An 18,626-nucleotide genomic window follows, 5' to 3' on the forward strand; every position below is an offset into this window, starting at 1 on the left:
TTATACCACCGCCTGATGTGGACCATCTTTGCGGATACTTGACTTGCAGGTCCCTAGCAGCACCTGTGCAGTGCCGTTGTGTGAAATCCGAATATTTACGCCGAGCTGGCAATTGAGACGGCGACTCCCCCATTCTACCTAGACAAAGTGATTCCTTACAGCAGTTCTAGAGCGCTCGCGATGTTGGTGAAGGCAACACAATCTTGGAACTCCTTTCGTCGAAGCCAGATTATAGTTGGTGCCCTGAAATGCTTTCTTATAATTGAGGAATATACCTGCCAGGCTTGTAAGCGACTAATGGAAATGAAAAAGTGTAAAAATCTTGAACTTTGTTCCAATTGTCATTGTAATTACACGGCTAGCAAGCGCATTAGTTGTGTGTGTTGTGAAGCTGTAATTAAAGGCTGCCTAGGTACGTACATTTATAACAACTTGAACTCGAAGCTCGGTGATGAAGTGGGTGGGGCAATTAACTTCACCGCCCTCGCAATGGCCGGCAGAATCAAAAAATATTGTGGGCTTGCGAGCTCATGGCTTGCAGCTTTTCTCGGCCATTGCAACTTGGAAAGTACATTACGAGACAGGTTTTCTGTTTCTTGAATATTGATATTGCATGTTTCACAGTGCTTCTCCGCTGAGGCATCTGCTGCGACTTTCCGGGCCATTGAAACCCGCGGGCTTCTATTCTTACAGCAACACATCCGCGACTCGCATCGTTAAAAGGCACTTCTCTGCCTCGTTTGCGCCAATGGCAGGCACCGTCGAGGTCGAAACCGTCGAAAAGGATGGGAAACAGTATCGTCTGGTAAAAGAGGGAAAGGCGACCATTTTGGTGCCCCATGGCGCCAAGATTGGAGAGGACCGAGGAGAGGTGCAGCAGGTGTTTTACAATCCCATCCAGCAGTACAACCGAGATCTATCTGTGCTCGCAATCAAGACATACGGCGAAGACATCCTGGCGAAGAGGAAAGAGAAGATTCTGGCAAAGTCAAACAAGCTAGGCAAGAACAAAAAGCGAAAGCGAGACGAGACAGACGAGGCCGATCCTTCAACCGAGACGGAACCGACTACGACTCTGGCTTCAGACCAGGTCACCGAAGCTTCGGAGGAACAAAAGACTCACAAATCAACATTCACAATGCTGGACGCCTTATCGGCATCTGGGCTGCGAGCGCTTCGATACGGCCACGAGCTTCCTTTTGTCACCTCTATAAACGCCAACGATCTCTCCAAGTCTGCGGCCGAGTCTATCAAGCTCAACGTGAGCCACAACGGCCTCGATGATATAATCTCGGTCACCAACGAGGATGCGCTTGCGCACATGTACCGCGCAATCGCAGACGGTCTCTCTAAAAGAGATCGACACGGCAATCCGTCGAAATCTCACAAGTTTGACGTGATCGATCTGGATCCCTACGGCACCGCTGCACCCTTTTTCGATGCTGCGCTGCAGTCTGTAAGAGATGACGGCGGTCTTCTCTGCATCACCTGCACTGACAGTGCTGTGTGGGCTGGACATAGCTATTGCGAAAAGACATTCGCCTTGTATGGCGGCACTCCAATCAAAGGCATGCATTCTCACGAAGCTGGATTACGGCTGATTCTGAATGCCGTCGCTACTTCTGGTGCCCGGTACGGCCTAAGTATCGAGCCTTTGCTATCCCTTTCCATCGACTTTTACACCAAAGTATTCATCAAAGTCACCAAATCACCGCAAGCTGTGAAATTCCTGGGCTCCAAAAGCATGATTGTGTACAGCTGCGATCACGGCTGCTCCGCCTTTGAGACGCAATATCTCCTGAGGAGCAAACCGACTCCAAACAAAAAGGGCAGCGGGTCTTTTTATAAGCATGGCATGGCAGCAGGACCACCTACAGATAGACACTGCCAGCATTGCGGAAACAAGATGCATGTCAACGGTCCCATGTATGGAGGCCACATCCACTCGGCCGAGTTTATCGAAAAGCTTCTTGAGCAAATCCCCAATGCATCGCCGGAAGTATACGGAACCCTTCCGAGACTAGAAGGCATGCTACGAACGGCCTTGGAGGAAATCATTCCAGGCCCAGAACCGGATCCCACAGTCGACCCTAAAGACGCCAAACATGCAGAGATTGACATTGCTCCCTTCTTCATCATTCCATCTAAACTGGCGACGGTCGTGTCTTGCGCTGCTCCCAGCGACGACATGTTCCGCGGCGCTCTAATACATCTCGGTTACCAAGTTGGGCGAAGCCACTGTCGACCAGGCAGCGTCAAGACGGATGCACCTTGGTCTACTCTATGGTGGATCATCACCGAATGGATCCGCCAAAAGTCTCCCATCAAAGCATCCAAATTCACCCCGCTGATGCCTGGCTGGAAGATTCTGCATTCTGCCGGACTAGTCGGTCGAGAAGATGGAGCAGCGCCAAAGGAAGCCGACAGCGAAATGGAAGATGTTCAGGCAGCGACAACGGCAGATGCCCAGAGCGAGGAGACGGCGAAGAAGGGAGACGAACAGGCTTCCAGTCCCAGCGAGTTGGAGTTGCGGAAAACGCTCGTGTTCAACGACGATCTCGCCCGGCTGGGCCGCCTGCGGGATTCCCAGAAGCTGGTGCGATACCAGATGAACCCCCGGCCAGACTGGGGCCCGTTGTCCAAGGCCAAGGCGTCATGATGGATGGAAGATGGAGTAGATACCTATGAATGAATGTAGATGTATATATGACTGGACTTTTAGTATATTTACAGTTTGTCCAAAATACAAAATAACAATTGTATTCCAGAGAGAATTAAATCCCATCAAATGCCGTGAAAGCCGCTGCTTACGCCGAATCCTACAGAAACAAAACCATTGTATCACAAAAACACCCCCACCAGTTAATTGCGCAGGATCAACGTGGGATCGCGTGCGCTACAACCACAACTTAAAAGTCCGCAACTAAACATTTACATCAACAAAGCAGCGCGCAAACCGAGGCCTTTTTTTGTTTTCTACATATGCATAAAGTCATTTAGACAGCCTTCATTTACATCTGCATATTTCTTCCCATCTTGTTAAAACCCACTAAACAATTACAACGCAGCTTAGTATCCCGCTCTAAATGACTTCCGCGGGGCTGACAAACGTTACCGACGTCTCGGTCCTAGACGGCGTCATCTCCTGGAAACCCACCACCAACGCCACAAACCAAATCAAATACCAAAACGTGGTTTTTGTTCTTGATCACTCACAGGCTTCTTCTTCCGGCAGTGCAAAGACAGGCTACATAATCGCCGCCCTCGTCGAAGACTCGGAAAAGAGCCCCGAAGAGCGCTTCCAACTGCTGCTTTTGGCTACCGATTCAGTCCCGGATGAGCTTCTTCGGCGGTTTCGCATCGGCGGTTTGCCAGACTATTTGAGGCCTGTAAAGGGAGAGCAAGACGTTGATGTCATCGTGTCTACGAAATCGGGCGTCGGACTGTCTCAGCTCTTCTGGCAAACTGTGCTACAGCCTCTTTGGAACTCGGTTGACGAGCTGTCATCTGAAGTAAACGTCGTCATCACGCAGGACGAGCACAGCGTTCGCAATTTCGCCCAGTCACTTGCTTCTTCAATCTCCAAATCAAAAAGGACAGTCGTGCTCCTCAGCGGCGACGGCGGCATCGTCGATCTCATAAACGGCGGCCCTCACGATGCGCAGCAACAACCTCTCTTGGCTGTTCTCCCTCTGGGCACGGGAAACGCCCTCTTCAGCTCGCTGCATAAGCCCCTCTGGGTCTCTCAAGATGGCAAAATCCAAGACATCTCCTCCATTATTCTCGGCCTGAGAACATTGTTCAAGGGCGTCTCTGCCAATCTGCCTCTCTTCTACGCATCTTTCCCCTCTGGATCACGCATTGTGAAATTCAAACCTGCCGCAAATAAAGAGGAAGAAATCCCAGCAGAGGACAACAGCGCCGCAGCAGCGCTCCATCTCGCAAAGGAAGAGATCCAAGTCTCGCATCTCTACGGCGCCGTGGTGGCCAGCTACGGCTTCCACTCCAGCCTCATCTACGAGAGCGACACGCCTGAATATCGCGTCCACGGGGACAAGCGCTTCGGCATGGTTGCAGAGCAACTTCTCCGTGAATCTCACCCTTATATCGCCCAGGTGGACGTTCGTCACCCGTCTTTGTCAGAGTGGGAGACGATTCCGAGAAACGAGCACACCTACGTGCTCGTCACGCCGCTGTCCAATCTGGAGCGCACATTCACAATCTCGCCTGCAAGTAAGCCCCTGGACGGGAAACTTCGCCTGGTGCATTTCGGTAACATTGGCGGTGAGCGGACGATGGATGCCATGATGAAGGCGTATGATGGGGGCAAACATGTTGGCTTGAAGTGGGATGATGGACACGAGGTGCGGTATGAGGAGGTAGATGAGGTGAGAGTCACGATTCTGGAAGAGGATGAGCGGTGGCACAAGGTGTGTATCGATGGGACGATTGTGGACATTCCAAAGGGGGGGCAGTTGTCTGTGAGAAAGGAGGACAAGAGCGGTTTCCAGATTTTGGTCGATTCGCGAGTATTACCAAGTTCTTCATAATTACTACAACAGGTCTGTTTCAGCTTGACCACCACATCTGTCTTCTAATACATCATTTTGATTTCATCAAAATCTAATTCAAGGATAGCTAATAGTCAGAAAGAGTCTACATCATGGAGCATCAAGTAGTTTCTTCACCCTCTTCTCCATAACCCGCTCAAAATCCTCCACGCCATTCTTCAGCTCCGTAATTCCCCCTCCTTTAATCCGATAAACGATTCTCCTTCGCATAGTCTCTTCCTCTCCCTCGTCGTCATCCTCATCTTCATCATCGCCTTGGTCTTCAATCTGACCCTCTATAGCTCCGCGCATGAACCATCTGTCGTGGCTCACCAGCACAACAGCGCCCTCCCATTCATTCAGCGCTTCTCGCAGCGCCGTCACAGTCTCGTAGTCGAGATGCGTGGTGACTTCATCAAGGATGAGGCACTGCGGGTGCTTCCAGAATAATCTCGCCAACTGACATCGCACCAGTTGGCCTCCAGATAGCTTGGAAATGGGAACGTCTGATGCCAAACGGCCGGGGAGGCCAAGCGTGCCCAGTAAGCCACGGATCTCTCCTTCGTTTAGCGCACCATCAACTTCTTTGGTCAGAAGAGCAAGGGAAGTTAAGCCCTGCTCGGCACGGCCAATCTTCTTTAATTCCTCAACGGCGTGTTGAGAATAATACCCCAGTCTCAGACGAGGATGCGCAGTGACGGTTCCCGATGACGGTGCTGATTCCTCAACTAGGAGCTTGATGAGAGTGGATTTACCCGCTCCGTTGAGCCCCAGAATGCCAATACGATCGCCCATGCCGACTGTAAGAGTAACATCTTGGAGAATCAATGGCAACCTTGGTGCATAGCGATAAGATGCCTTCTCCAACGAAATAAGCGATCCAGGAAATCTCAGCTCCGGAGGCTCGGGCAGCGAGATGATGACAGGCCGCTGCTCCGGTGGGATATCAATCCCCTCTCGGCTAGTTAAGAAGAAGCCGACGAGGTCTCTGTTCAGCTTAAATCTTGTTCCCTTTGCACTGACTTGCATGCCCCAGCGGTCATCCAGCTTCTTCTGCCGAGACTTTGCCTGGCGAATCTTGTTCTGGTCGTCGTTTGCCTTGCCCGCCTTGAGATTCTGGGCAATGGTCTTCTCGATGTGGGCTTTCTGCTTGTCTTGGGCTTCCTTCATCTTGATGAGCCACTGCCTGCGCTCGGATTGCGATCGTTCGTACGTCTGAATGTCGCCGTGGAAGTAGGTGAGCTGCTTGTCCTTTAAGATGAGAAGATCAGTACAGAGAGATATGAAGTCTCGATCGTGAGAAACGAGGATCAGCGTAGGAGGCTTGTCTTTATCCGCCAGTGATTGCAAGTAGCGCTGCAACCAGACGATTCCAAGCAGGTCCAAAAAGTTGGTCGGCTCGTCAAGAATCAGGATATCGGCCTCTTGTAGCAGCGCCGAGGCCAAGGCTGTTCGCATATGCCAGCCTCCAGAAAGGCTGGACAGAGGCTTTTCCAAGTATGCCTCGGTGAATCCGAGACCAGTCAGGATTTTCCGAGCTTCGACTTCGATTTGGGCCAGCCTTGAAGGCTCGATTTGGATTTGCAGGTCTGCCAGCATATCAGCTGCCTCTTGAGTTTCCGCTTGAAGAGCGTCGGCCGAGATTTCGTCCTCTGGCTGGTCTAGTCTAAATACCGTTAAATGTCAGTCGTCAATAAGACACAATGGAGAATTATAGCAGATCAGTAGATTCAACCTACAGTGCTTGTGAATCGGCAACCACCTTCTCAAAAGCAACAAGAGCTTTCCTCGCTTGCAGTCCTCGAGCACCGCTTCGCATTCTAGCCTCCTTGTCAACGAGAAAGAGACGTTTCTGAAGCTTCTCGTGTTTCAACCCTCTCAAGGCCCGAATCGGGGCATATGGATCCGAAGCATCGACACCGTCCGCGAGAACTAAGCAGAAAGGCGTAAGCACAAGGTTGAAGAAATGATGTTTGTAGGTATACCTTGAATCTCCTGTTCGATGATGCTACGTGCCGTGGCACGCTCAATAACCTCTTTCAAGACAGATCCCTCGCCCTTTTTATCCTTTGTCGTCTTGTCATCTTCATCAGATTCCGTAAGCTTTGTCTGCTGCAGAATTGCGATCCTGGAACCCTCTGGAATTCCTGGGATGAGCTTCTGAGCAATAGCTTTGAGCAGTGCTGCAGCAATGCAAAATCAAACTTCTGGTCAGCCTAGAATCTTGTGCTGAGCATGATAAATGACAATCCTCACTCGATTTCCCGGTTCCATTGCGGCCAACCAAGGCATAGCGCTGGCCCTCTTTCAATCGCAGCTTGGCGTTGGACAAGATCTCAAGGCCATCGGATTTTGATTTGCCTTTAGACTTGCCAGCTGCCTTTTCAGGCTTGTCTACCTTTTCAGCAGAAGTGACGATAATGTTGAGGCCGTCAATGTCGAGCTAGTTCAGTTTGTCAATTCAACGTTGGCCAGTGTAGATGACGCCATATTTGCAAGTCTGACGAACTTCGCGGTAGTTTGTGCTGTCAATGTTGAAGCGAGTCTGCTTGGCCGTGCAGAGGATGGTGGCCACAGACTCTGCTGCCATGGAGGTCATTGTGGCGAGATGGATAATGCAGATTTGGCGGTGTTGGTAACAATGGGTGAAGTTGGATGAATAGAGTATCACGCTTGGATGCGTAATTATTCAGCCGCGGATCTCAAAGAGCAATTGGCATACAAACGCCGAATGTCTCATCTCTTTGAGCAGAAAAGGTTTATCAAGGGGAAAGCAGACTTAAGTATGAACCGGAATAAAAAACGTAGTGACGGAAGAAAGAAGGCCGAAGCACCTACTGCAGACTTCCTAGACAAGAGCCCAGAAGTCGCATTTAGCTTGGTACTCGTACAGCAGCGTCTCCAATAAAAAAAAGATCCATTCGCTCAGGTCGATCCGGCTCGAAAAATGAGGGCCGGACCGTAAAGCTGGAGCTCGATCTACAACCACTAGGAGAAAAGACAAAATCTGGAGATTGCGGCGGTTCGGCCAGTGACTCATCCGGATTTATAGTGCCGCATCTCGAGGCCATTTTGTACAACATGGGATTGCCGCTTCTTTTTGCATCGAGATGGCTTATGAGAATGACTCTTTTGAATGACTCTCGCCGAGACGAGGTTTTACCTAAACGCGCGATATGGCGAAACGATAATCTTGGTTCCAAAGCGACGTCATCGCCATCGCGTTTCACGGTGTAATTGGTAACCGCGTGATATGAGCAGATCCATTCCATCTTACACCATCGAGAATAACAATCAACGCATAATCTCGTACTTGGCTAACCAAAGCACATTATTCTTCCATTTCATTTGTACTATTGTGCACTGCATATTCAAGCACAATACGCGAAAATGTGGAGGTGGCAGTGCAAACGTCTATTCTAACCAAATCTCTCAAATCACAGCTCGTATCTCATTTGCCCCCGGGACGTCGCTTCAACCCCTTTTTCCCCGCGATCTCTTTCTCTTGCCGCATCTGTGCGCGAAGGGCAACATGGAATATACGAGACATGGATGAATGAATGACGACGTGAGCCGATGATATCATCGCCAGAGACGCCACATTGACACATTCCTGTGGCACCGACCCTATGATGACAACAAACGCAGAGATGAATTCAATGAAGCGAGACACATGAGGCAGAATAACGAAATGCTTTACAAAAGAAAGATCAATAGATTCTAGATAAAGAACGACAATGACGATAACAAGGTAAATAAATGGTAGACGAATTGCAGGTATATAATAATGTATGGGCATGATACAACACTTCAAGGAAATCACTCTTACTCTCTGACGCAGTCAAAATTAATTAATTTTTCTCCTCTTCTGTTCTGTCCACCAGACCATCCATATAACCTCCCTGAAAAAACACCAACAAAAAATATCCTGCTGCAAAGCTCCATGTAAAAAGTGAGAATGGAGATTGCAACAACTATCGAAGGGGAATCATTCGCACTTTTTTTCGAAAATAGAAAAAACCACAAGAGAAGATGCAAAGTCAAAAACCAGAGAAAAAAAAAGACCTCCATATTAAACAAAAAAAACACCCCAAAGTTCTTCCTCCCATCTCCCAAGGATATACCGCCCCCCAAAGAAAATGTGCGCTATGTCGTAGACTCGTAAACCCTCGTGGCTGCGCTGAGCAGTGAAACTCTTGTGTTTTTGGCTACCCGACGTTGAATACCACGTCTCTACTCCGTCACAGATTCTTACAGGAGAGCAATGACACCGGCAGCGAGAAGCAGCAGGGCGCTAGCACTGGTGGTGGCAGCACCGCTGATAGTGGAGGGCTGAGAGGGCTGGGGAGCACCCGTGGCGATGGAGGCAACGGGGCCCTGAGGAGTCTTGGACTGGTTGGGCTTGATGGGCACAGCGGTCGTGACGGTGCTGTTAAAGCCGCCGATGGCGCTGGTGAAGCCGGCACTGGTGGCGGGAGCAGCAGTGGTCTCCTCGGCCTCAGTAGTGGTGGGAGCGGCAGTGGTCGTAGGAGCAGCGGTGGTTGTAGGGGCGGCCGTGGTGGTGGCAGCCTCGGTGGTGCTGGTGGTGGTAGGAGCAGCAGTGGTGGTGACAGGAGTCGTGCTGGTGGTTGAAGTGCTGGTCTTGGTGCTGGAGGTGGAAGTGGAAGTGGAAGTGGAAGTCGTTGAGACAGCGGTGGCGGCCTCGAGAGCGCCGGCTACCTTGTAAGCAGCGGCGCAGGCAGCGAGATCCATGCTGTCCGGGCAGCACCAGGTGGTGGCGGCAGAGTCGTGGGTGCAGTAGTAGCCAGAGTCACAGGCGTCTAACGGGGTTGGTTAGCAATCTTTCTCCCAGAGCCACGCAATTCAAGTCATAAACATACTGCCGGAGCCGTCAGTGCAGCAGCTCTGACCAACGGAGGGGTTGTAGCAGTGAGACTTCTCCGTGTTGCTGGCAGAGCACGCGCTGTACGAAGCGCCGCAGGCCTCGGAGCAAGTCTCGCCATCGCCGCACTGGGTCTGCTCAGGCTTGTAGCCGTTGGTGTCGCGGCGACCGAGGCTCATTCCAAGCACGGGCATCATGGCCAGGCGGTAGGGCTTGGGCTCGGCGCTGACATGAGCGGCGGCGGCCAGAATGGCAACAGAAGTGGCGGTTCGGAAGAGCATCTTGACGCGGTGAGAGAATTAAGGATTGGACAGTTTGTCGCTGTAGGAAGGACAGTTGGATTTGTTCGTTTGAATCGGAGAGACGAGGCTCGTGATGTTTGCGAAACGAAGGTTTGAGGTTGCACAGCGGCGTGTAGCGACCCGGAAAAAAGAATGGAACGAGTATTGACGAATACTCTGGGTGTTTCAATGAGCGTGAATAAAACTGCAAGACGGACGAAACGAAGGTGGGAGAGACTGGAAGAAAAAGCTTTTCGAGATGTGGATGGAGTTGTGAGAGGACAGCAGGGGTCGGCCAGCGCAGCAGCCAATGGGCGCCACGCAGCAGCTGGTCGAAGCTCCGAGTTGGTGATTTCCAGGGCAAGGCTTGGGTACCTGGAGCTAGCGGGATAGCGCGCAATGGGCCAGTGGATTAGTGGATGGGTCCCTGGACAGCTCGCCAGAGGCCCCCATGGCCCCCTACCTAGCAGCTACTCCTTTTCCGCAGGCTGCAATTTCCCAGCAGCGCCAAACTTCTTCAGTGCGCGCACACACCGAGACGAAACGAAGCGAAGCGAGACGAGACGCCAGAAGACAAAGAAGCGAGACGACAGAATCAAAGAGGCGAGATGCAGCTAATCGAACGGACCATTCATGCATCTATATATAGGTGGCTGCGATGCTCTGAGCGCCCAGCAGCTTCTGCTCGGGATTCTTTGACGCTTCTCTACGCGCCCGCGAGAAATCAAATCAAACCAAATCACCACGACGAGGCCATCGCCACGAGTAATCTTCGCGGCTCTCGCCCACCCTCAGCTCAAGCAGAAGCCCAAGGGCCCCGGCCCAACCGTCCAGAAACACATTAGCCTCAGACCTCTGGAGCAGCAAACACGAGGCTAAACCGACTAGCTGCAAGGTACCAGGCACAAGCTCATTTCCTCATCTCCACTTGTCGATGGTGGCCCCCGGGCAATATTCCAAAGGCCCGCCACTGCTCTGTAGTGGGACGGTAGCACAGGCGGCGGTGACGAGAGGAAAATGAAGACTGGCTATTCGAAAGAAGAAAAAGCATTGGGCAAGTCCGGCATCTTGTCGCTTCTTGGATGAGTAAGTAGATCATGAACCGCGCTGGGGTAATTAAGCGACGTCGGCCATTTTGCGGAGAATGGTGGGAAGACGAGATACTATCTCACTCTCGCCCATGCGACTGATGCAGGACGGGCTTTGGGTCAATGGCTTTTGCCGCCCAGGACGCGCTTTGATGAGTTGCTCTCCAGCCATAGCCAGCTGTTTATGCAGAGGCCTGGGCACACTCACGCACTCACACACATAATTTGCGCTGGTTGTACAGCAGCACACACCAAAGGATCCTGGTTTCACCAATGCTGGCTCAGAATCCACCAATCAAGCACAGGCAGCGTTGCCCTCACCGCCAGCAAGATGAGCAATTACCGGTGGCTGGGCGACCACTGCCGATCGCGGCTATATGGCACTGCAAAAGAGCTTAAGGCAAAAAAGCCTGCGAGGGAGAGATGGAGGGAGAAGCATGTTGACATGTTGACACCATCTTGCCGGATGCAAGACCAACTCAGATCACACGCATCCGACATTGCCGCATCTCGCTCGCTGCCCATGCAGTCATGCGTCTGTCCTCCCCTCGCGTTCACGTGCTGTCTCACCATGCCCAAAGCCATCCCCCGGTCTTTTCTTCCTCATTAATGAGCAATTACTCAGATTAGCTACAGCACGCGCTTGTACGAGAGCAGAACAAGGGAGAAGCTTAATTCGCGGGAGTTGTGCAGTAGTAGGCAGTACTGCCGTGCCAGACGCATAATGCAGGCGCCCCGGCCAATGAAATTGGAAACGGAAAAGGGGACCTTGATCTTACCATGACATGCGAAACACCAGCTGTAATCTCTTGGCTAGGCATGTACATGTATATTCCCGACGGAACAAGCAGAGTATGGCAATGCTACCTGCTGTACGGAGTAGCAGAAGCGATATCACGGGCGCGCAGCAGTCGCATGAAGCTTCGCTCTTGTGAGTAAGATTGGACTTTATTCTCATTCAAGTAATCCAATTCGTCTTGGAATGGCAAGCTCATGTCTTCGTAGTCGACCAGCCAGAAGCTACGCTGTGAGTCGAATTAATACATAATACGCCCGTAAATATGGTAATGCTTCATACTACCACTGGTTTATAGAATTCTGGATTGTGTCAAATCGGTTCAAGGTCTCGGCTCTTACGGCTGGCCAGAGTAGAAACCTGTAAAACTTAATAAATAGACTTGGTTTCAGCCATCTTGCTACGGGTAGCCCAGCCGCATCTCCGGAGTTGCTCATTAGACTAATCACTACGCCTACCTCTTACGGGCAGTCGTGCAAACTTATACTACAGTAGAAGCTAGAGATGCAGCAGGAAGAGAGAAGAGAGACGTGATGACAGCTATTTATCCGTACCATATTATACATTCCATTAATCCTACAGAATTGCCCTAGATCCTACTGACCCAAGGCTAAAGTACCATTACATCCTCAACGTCTCATCCTGCCAAATCACCACCAGCCATCTTGAAACAATAGCACAAGCCAACAGCTTCATCAACTGAAATCCACGACCATTATCTTTGCCAAAAGAAAAAACAAAACAGACACTTCTCTCAGCTTACCAAACACGCAAACACAGCAATAGACCAGCCACCCCAGAATACAGCAAGGAAACGAGTACTAGTCTTTCCATCAACTTGTTTTCGCCGACCTCGTCACAGCTCTCTTCTTCTTCACCGGGCTCTTGGCTAAGCTTTTCCCTGGGCCTCTCCGTTCTTCAGGCTCCGAGCTTCCCTACTCGCCCTCTTCGCCCCCCAGCTTGGCAATCCACTTGTGCATGTGCGAAAACTTCTCTTCAAAGGTGCGCTGGAGCCTCTCGCCCGCCGCCCACATCGGGTCGCCCTTTTTCCAGTACGTGAAGCAGTTGTCAAAGATTTGGCGCACATCAGCCTGGAAGTCCTCTTCGGTTGCGTACTCTTTCTGATCCATCTTCTGCTTGATCGTGCTGAGGTCCATTGGTCTTGAGACTTTGTCGAGGTAATCCGGCACGCCGTCCTCGACAGGGTCGACTGGTTCCCGAAAAGGCCCAACTAGACGAGTCCAAAATCCTATCAATGAGTTAGTAACGTACTTGGCCAAAGTAGCAGACAGATCGTGTAATTTTACCTGGCCCTGACAGCATTCTATTAAGTAGGTCGGCACAAAAATCGAGCTTCTGCTGTGTTGAAAATGTTTTGCCCTCTAGAACAGCTGCACTTGTGCGTCTCCTCTGCGGTTTCAGAGGAGGAGACGACCCAGATTTGCGATTTTGCTTGCGGCTTGAGCCAGTATCGCTGGATATGCCACTCGACCGCCTGTTCTTCTTCTTCGCACCAAGGGCTTCTTCATCAGTCAGCTCATCAAGATAATGAACATTTTTTCGAATCACCGTCGTAATAGGAGCACTGGACGATTTAATAGAGCTCGGAGGAGCGGCAGCGATGGCAATTGTAGCTGCAGTGGCGGTTGGGGCTGGGGTCGGGGTTGGAGGAGCTGGAGGAGCCATCGTCTCGAATGAACTCATGGTAACTACGAGCTCACTCAAAACTTCTTGGGGCAATGATTTGGCAAACTCTGCTCTTGCATCCGAAGATCTCATATATTCCGCAGCCCAGGACAGTAGCAAGACTCGGATGGAAGAGCCCTCGGGAGTGTCTCGCCAGACTTGGATGAGAAGAGGCGTTGCCGGGATGCGGCCAGTGGTTCGTCGGCATTCCACCATTGCTTCTAGCGTATGCTCGCATAGCCCCTTGATGGCAAGCTTGTGACCCAACTTCCACAGACCAACCAGCGATTCATAGGAATTAGCGTTGATGTTCTCATCCCCAATCTTTCCAGTGTAGAGAAAGCTTTGTATCAGCCCGAATACTTGGGGCGTTGCATCTGGAAGCTTCACAATATGCTCTATCGCAGGCTCTGCGGCGTTTTCTTGGAAATATTTCTGATAAAACTCGGAGCGGTCGCAGAGAAAGTCTTTCTGAATGCCAAACGGCTGCTCATCGGTACCTACAAGGATGATGACGAATATGGGATGTGGTTGACTAGAGTATTATTAGTTTTTTGCGTATGACGCAGGAGGAAAGTAGTCTTCTCTTTTTTTTCCCAGTAGTACTCACGTCCAAGTGAAGGGTCTTTTAGCTGCAACTTCTTTTGAAACGTCTTTTGAAGCTTCCTTCGACACCTCCGTCACTGTTTCTTTCGGGGCTTCCTTTGGGATTCCGTTTGGTGCATCGTTTGTAGTGCCATTGGCAACTGCCTCTGGGGCTGCCTCTTTCGAGGGTGGATCAGGAGACATTGTAAGATGATAGCCTGATGAAGAAATTAGCACATGCCATGTGAATCAGCCAAGTCAGCAATTGCAAAAATTCAAGACGGCATAGTGAGCTTGAATGAAACAGAGAGGTCGGTGCAATGAGGGAAATGTGCAAACGAAGGCATCGAAATCTCATATAGAACGATGTTGCTCACAGCGCTGATGAAGCCACTACGCGAGAGTCATTCTAGAGTCACACGAAATTGAGAATCAACAAGACGTGAGCCTTTATGAGCGCGTGCTGTAAGCCTTTGAATAAAACACAAGGCAAAAAGGGAAGAGAAGGAAAACGAGAAGAATGATGCGGCTCGCGACCGATTCACTCACTATTCTGCAAACGCCAAAAACTCTAATAGATGGACGTACCTCTTGTCAATTCTGCCTCTTGGACTCGCCACAGCGATAAATGCAATTAAATCAAACCAGACAGTTGTGAAGGCCCTTTGCCATGTCATGAATGCCCGGTTTGAAGGACGCTGCATGAACAATCGTCGGAAATGTCGTTTGTTCGCTGGCAGGAAACGGCGAGTTGAAGAGCCCATGAAGGCGACTTTCCGGAGCTGAGAATCAGGTGTGGCGCGTGTGGCTTGCAGTTCGTGTTTGCGGCTTATGTAAGGAGCCGAGTCCAGACAAAAAGAAAAAAGGCTGCGTGCCTACCCTGGAATATTGCCGGGTTCGCTGCAGACTAGATTTGCGAATTCGCCAATCAGCTGGGCTTCTAAGCGATGGATGTCAATATTTACAGCGGTAAAGCAAGCATGGGCCTCGGGCTTTGGTATCAGAGAGACTGAAGAGTGGCATGGCTGAAATGCTGGCAGCTGTCAGCTCCTTTTGCATGTTTACTCAGCCTGCGTTTAGTACTTGTAAACACTATTCGCAACTACAAGTAGACGAAAGTTGCATTTTCTAATGCATGTTGGTAGTCGAGAGCTGTTCCCCTCATGGAATGGCAAGGCTGAATCTTTGCAGTGTTTGGACTGGAGAAACTTTCGGACAAATACTTGTAAAATGCAGGATGCAGCCTAGACGATGCGCATCTCCACCAATTGAGTGAGGCCTATAGCATCCCGCAATCCCATGCCTCACGCCCAACAACACCAGGCAGCAGTCTGCCTTGCCCGCATTTACTAGTACTTTCCATTGGCTATTTCATCCATAAAAGGCTTGCCGTTTCAACTGCAACTCAAAACCTCGGTATTGGGGGGAAGCAGTGCGCACACATACAAACCACATTCATTCCATATTCACAACAGGCAAAGAAACATGGCACACTATTCGGAAGTTGAGCGAGGCATCACACATATTCGCATCCAAAGGCAGTGCGGTGCCTGTGGGCAGCTCTTTATGCCTCGTGAAACCCCCATCATTTCGAGTACGTATGCATCGCCTTTCTTTTCACTGCCTTTGATCAGGCACATGTATTCTTTTGCCGAGCGCGAATCAATAAATGATGTTGACGATGAAACACAGTAACCCGGAAAGGCGCATCTCTGGAAATTTCCAATGCCTTCATGTTCTCGGGCTATGGGCATTCGTACGAGAATAGCTACCGGCGCGCAAGTGGCAAAGAGGGAGCCTTCTGCAATAATCCATCTTGTCCCCCATGCCGCAAAACGGACGAGAGCATCACCGTCCACGCCGACTGTTTCCATCTATTCACGCAGCGATGCGTTGTCAAAAACGCCGACAGCGAGGCGGCACGGAAAAAGGAGGTCTTCAGACGCCTTTGGCTGGTGGGCAGGAAACGATATGCCTGGCGCAGCATGGTGCCGCACAGGTTCATGAGCAGCGCCACGCTGGAGAGGTGCCCGCCGGAGGTGATCAGCGAGATATGCGGCTTCGGCCGAGTTTTCCTGCCCGAGGTGGCGCTGCTGATCCAGAGCCATTCGCGGGAGCATATCCTCTGGCGATTCTGCTCGATTCTCCAGCTGCTGCGAGACCTGGAACTGGCAGAGACGCTCGAGACTGCCACGTACCCGCTGCCCAAAGTGCTGTCGTGGTCCCGCGGCGAAGCTCCCAAGCTTGTACAGGATCAATCTCTTGCTGGGCCCTGGATTACGCTTACGATTGATGCCCGCGGCATCAAGAGCATCCAAAGGATCTCGGAACTCTCGAGAATCACAGGCAGCGAGTTGCCTCCGCCTTCTTTCGTGTATGCGATAGAGCCAATAGAAAGCCTACAGCACGCCAAGATGGACATTGAGGCATGAAAACCACTGTCCACTCCACCTTGACCATTCCGTTAAAAACTAACCAATATATTTTCAGCTCGGAATGGGTCATCTCGACAATGAACCCCGTCTTGGCGGCATCCGCCTACGGAGCACGCTGGCTATTCCTCACAAGCTCCCATTTAAGGAACCAGGAGAACTCAGTCCTCTCAACACTGTCAGTCTGGATCCGAGCAGCTGCACGGGAATCTCCTTCTTCCTGCGCGCCCACTACATGGTTGACATCCATGTGCATTGCCATCCCACGCGGCATCTCCCTACGCATGTCGAGAAATTCAAGTACATGGAAGCCATGTTCCCTGACGGCAGGGACGACGGCGTCGAATGGATCTACATGCCGCTGACGGCACGGGATGCAATCACGGCACTCAGGTCCAGAAAGCGTGGAGATTTCCGATCACCCTACTACACGGTAAGCAAGCACAAAACGAGTGATGTGATTTATTTTCGGGGGCTAGAGAAAAAAAGAAGAAGGAAAGAAGAAGAAGGAGGGAAAAGAAGAAGAAGAATAAAAAAACAACGAAATGACTAACAATTTTTTTTTCTTGCTTTTTTCCAGTTCTACACACAGGCTGGAGAAACGATTGTGGTTGGCACCCCCTTCGAAGAGGAACCCATACCTAGGGACCAGAGACCAGAAGAGGTATACGCGCTGGGAAAAGACAATGGTGCGCGACCTTTCAGCTTCGTCTACGAGATGCGATCCATGTTCATGTTGAGCATGATCCGGCCCGACACCGAGCTCGCGACTGACGCTGACGCTCAAGGCCGGTATGCCGCCACAGTCATAGATGATGAGCCGACGAGGGCGTCTCTTGGCGCAACCGACCACACTGCCTCGCGTCCTTGGAAGGCCTACTACTCCTCGGCGTCTTTGGAGGGCATCCTCGACGTGCACGTCTTCACCGTGGGCTGGAAAAAGCTCTGCAAGGGCATTCTGATTGAGTACGAAAACGGGTCCAAGAGAGCCCTGGGGCAGTGCCGCCTGGGGGTGGATGACGTCCAAAGCTGGCATAGGCCTCTCAGCATGCATTGCGTGCCAGTGGATTATGAGCGGAATGTCAATGATCTTATCAACGAGACTCGTAAGTCCAGAAGCGCCCAGGTTACGTTTGACTGCGAGAGCAGCCATGTCACGGAGGATGGCTCGCTGGAAGAGAATCATCACGAGTTGAAGGGCCGTCTGAATTTCTGGTTCACGCTTAATGAAGTTTTTCTACAGTTTGTAGATTAGCTTGCCATTACTTCTGCCAGTGCTTCTGTTGCCTCTACTGCTTTTATAAGATGAATGTTCAAGATACTTCTTTCATAGTGGTAAAACTTTGCTCCCAACGTTGTGTAAATTTTTATTTCTCGGTCCTATCTGTCATTTTGGTTTCCCCAAGGCACAAACCTACTCTCTCAAGTGTGTTGGACGTCCATCTACAGTTTTGAGCTACACGATATAGCCTAGAAGCTATTCGTTTCAGTCCTAGATTTACCCATAAGCTCAGCCTCAGAGAATACACCCGTCTCGGCAGCGGATAAGACGACAACTGGCTTGTAGGATTGCCTAGGAAGAGTACATCTCAGTGTCGTCCCCTGCCGTTCTTATAAGAGAGCCAATAGCAAGCAACCCCGAACCTTGTGCTGTTGGTTGCTCAATATCCGGCCTTACCTGATATGCCTATTTCCCTAGCTGGACAAAACTGTAGTTGGCCGTAAAAGTCTAGGAAAAAACCCAAGTAGTGCGGCTAAAGGAAAGCAGGGCTCCCATGAAATTTTTGGAATTTAGCCTGTTACTCGAAGAGCCTCGTTCAGGTTGATACACGTACACGTATATGCGTTATGCTTCACAAAGAGTAGAGCTTCGAGGCCTGAATCTGAAGCCCTTACCGGCTTAAAATATGAACCTTGATCCATGAACCAAAAGATATTGCAGCACCCATTGCCTTCACATGCTTACCAATGAGCAGGGCCGTTTGCCTACACTAACGCAAGCAATATGGCAATGCAACCGACCCCAGGCTCTCTCCCCATGTTGATCTCATTTGAACAAAAGCTACTTACATATGCTACTGCCGCCAAGGAGTATTCTCTAGCTAGTACCTGTCGTACTGTACTGTAGTATGCATTATCCAACGCAGCGCATGGAGCTTTTGCTAGTTTGCTGTTGTTAGAGCCGATCGTGGACCAGTCGCGATCTATACCCTGCCATCTGTGCGTTTTCCCTCACCCCCGGACCTTGGTGCAACCACACGGAAGCAGCAGGTGCGCATCCGATGCAGGGCTCCCGTTAGAGACTGCATGAGGTAGTAAATGGAGG

General features: G+C 50.8%; 7 protein-coding genes across 10 annotated transcripts; 3 read left to right on the forward strand and 4 right to left on the reverse strand.

Annotated features, from left to right (window-relative positions):
* The first annotated feature begins 563 nt into the window (after window positions 1–563).
* On the forward strand, window positions 564–2,770 carry TrAtP1_001573 (uncharacterized protein). Its single transcript, XM_066111049.1, has one exon. It carries the CDS (start codon window positions 614–616, stop codon window positions 2,657–2,659), a length of 2,046 nt encoding a protein of 681 aa, XP_065967122.1. The 5' UTR covers window positions 564–613; the 3' UTR covers window positions 2,660–2,770.
* A 114-nt stretch (window positions 2,771–2,884) lies between these two features.
* Window positions 2,885–4,604, forward strand: TrAtP1_001574 (uncharacterized protein). The gene has a single exon (XM_014085961.2). It carries the CDS (start codon window positions 3,087–3,089, stop codon window positions 4,548–4,550), a length of 1,464 nt encoding a protein of 487 aa, XP_013941436.2. The 5' UTR covers window positions 2,885–3,086; the 3' UTR covers window positions 4,551–4,604.
* TrAtP1_001575 (uncharacterized protein) lies at window positions 4,605–7,474 on the reverse strand. 2 transcript variants are annotated; one of them, XM_014085960.2, is made up of 5 exons: window positions 7,060–7,474; window positions 6,807–6,993; window positions 6,536–6,733; window positions 6,290–6,482; window positions 4,605–6,216 (listed from the first exon to the last, which is right to left on the reverse strand). In XM_014085960.2, exons 1-5 carry the CDS (start codon window positions 7,147–7,149, stop codon window positions 4,662–4,664), a joined length of 2,223 nt encoding a protein of 740 aa, XP_013941435.1. In that variant the 5' UTR covers window positions 7,150–7,474; the 3' UTR covers window positions 4,605–4,661. The 2 variants fall into 2 exon arrangements, with proteins under 2 accessions (XP_013941435.1, XP_065967123.1); XM_066111050.1 differs by having other exon boundaries at window positions 6,290–6,733; window positions 6,807–7,474.
* Window positions 7,475–8,801: 1,327 nt separating this feature from the next.
* On the reverse strand, window positions 8,802–9,713 carry TrAtP1_001576 (uncharacterized protein; the record flags this gene model as incomplete). Its single annotated transcript, XM_014085959.2, has 2 exons — window positions 8,802–9,370; window positions 9,431–9,713. The coding sequence occupies 2 exons, from the start codon at window positions 9,711–9,713 to the stop codon at window positions 8,802–8,804; spliced, it is 852 nt and encodes a 283-aa protein (XP_013941434.1).
* A 2,315-nt stretch (window positions 9,714–12,028) lies between these two features.
* Window positions 12,029–14,629, reverse strand: TrAtP1_001577 (uncharacterized protein). Its single transcript, XM_014085958.2, has 4 exons — window positions 14,457–14,629; window positions 13,894–14,086; window positions 12,905–13,818; window positions 12,029–12,846 (listed from the first exon to the last, which is right to left on the reverse strand). The coding sequence occupies exons 2-4, from the start codon at window positions 14,070–14,072 to the stop codon at window positions 12,533–12,535; spliced, it is 1,407 nt and encodes a 468-aa protein (XP_013941433.2). The 5' UTR covers window positions 14,073–14,086; window positions 14,457–14,629; the 3' UTR covers window positions 12,029–12,532.
* A 481-nt stretch (window positions 14,630–15,110) lies between these two features.
* TrAtP1_001578 (uncharacterized protein) lies at window positions 15,111–17,652 on the forward strand. Of its 3 annotated transcripts, XM_066111051.1 has the most exons (4): window positions 15,111–15,462; window positions 15,561–16,294; window positions 16,359–16,733; window positions 16,881–17,652. In XM_066111051.1, exons 1-4 carry the CDS (start codon window positions 15,354–15,356, stop codon window positions 17,553–17,555), a joined length of 1,893 nt encoding a protein of 630 aa, XP_065967124.1. In that variant the 5' UTR covers window positions 15,111–15,353; the 3' UTR covers window positions 17,556–17,652. The 3 variants fall into 3 exon arrangements, with proteins under 3 accessions (XP_065967124.1, XP_065967126.1, XP_065967125.1); XM_066111052.1 differs by having other exon boundaries at window positions 15,111–16,294; XM_066111053.1 differs by having other exon boundaries at window positions 16,359–17,652.
* Window positions 17,653–17,770: 118 nt separating this feature from the next.
* On the reverse strand, window positions 17,771–18,435 carry TrAtP1_001579 (uncharacterized protein; the record flags this gene model as incomplete). Its single annotated transcript, XM_066111054.1, has 6 exons — window positions 17,771–17,873; window positions 17,979–17,987; window positions 18,042–18,054; window positions 18,136–18,183; window positions 18,267–18,286; window positions 18,410–18,435. 6 exons carry the CDS (start codon window positions 18,433–18,435, stop codon window positions 17,771–17,773), a joined length of 219 nt encoding a protein of 72 aa, XP_065967127.1.
* Window positions 18,436–18,626: the final 191 nt, after the last annotated feature.

The sequence above is a fragment of the Trichoderma atroviride genome, chromosome 1 (assembly GCF_020647795.1).
Source record: "Trichoderma atroviride chromosome 1, complete sequence".
NCBI lineage: Eukaryota > Fungi > Ascomycota > Sordariomycetes > Hypocreales > Hypocreaceae > Trichoderma > Trichoderma atroviride.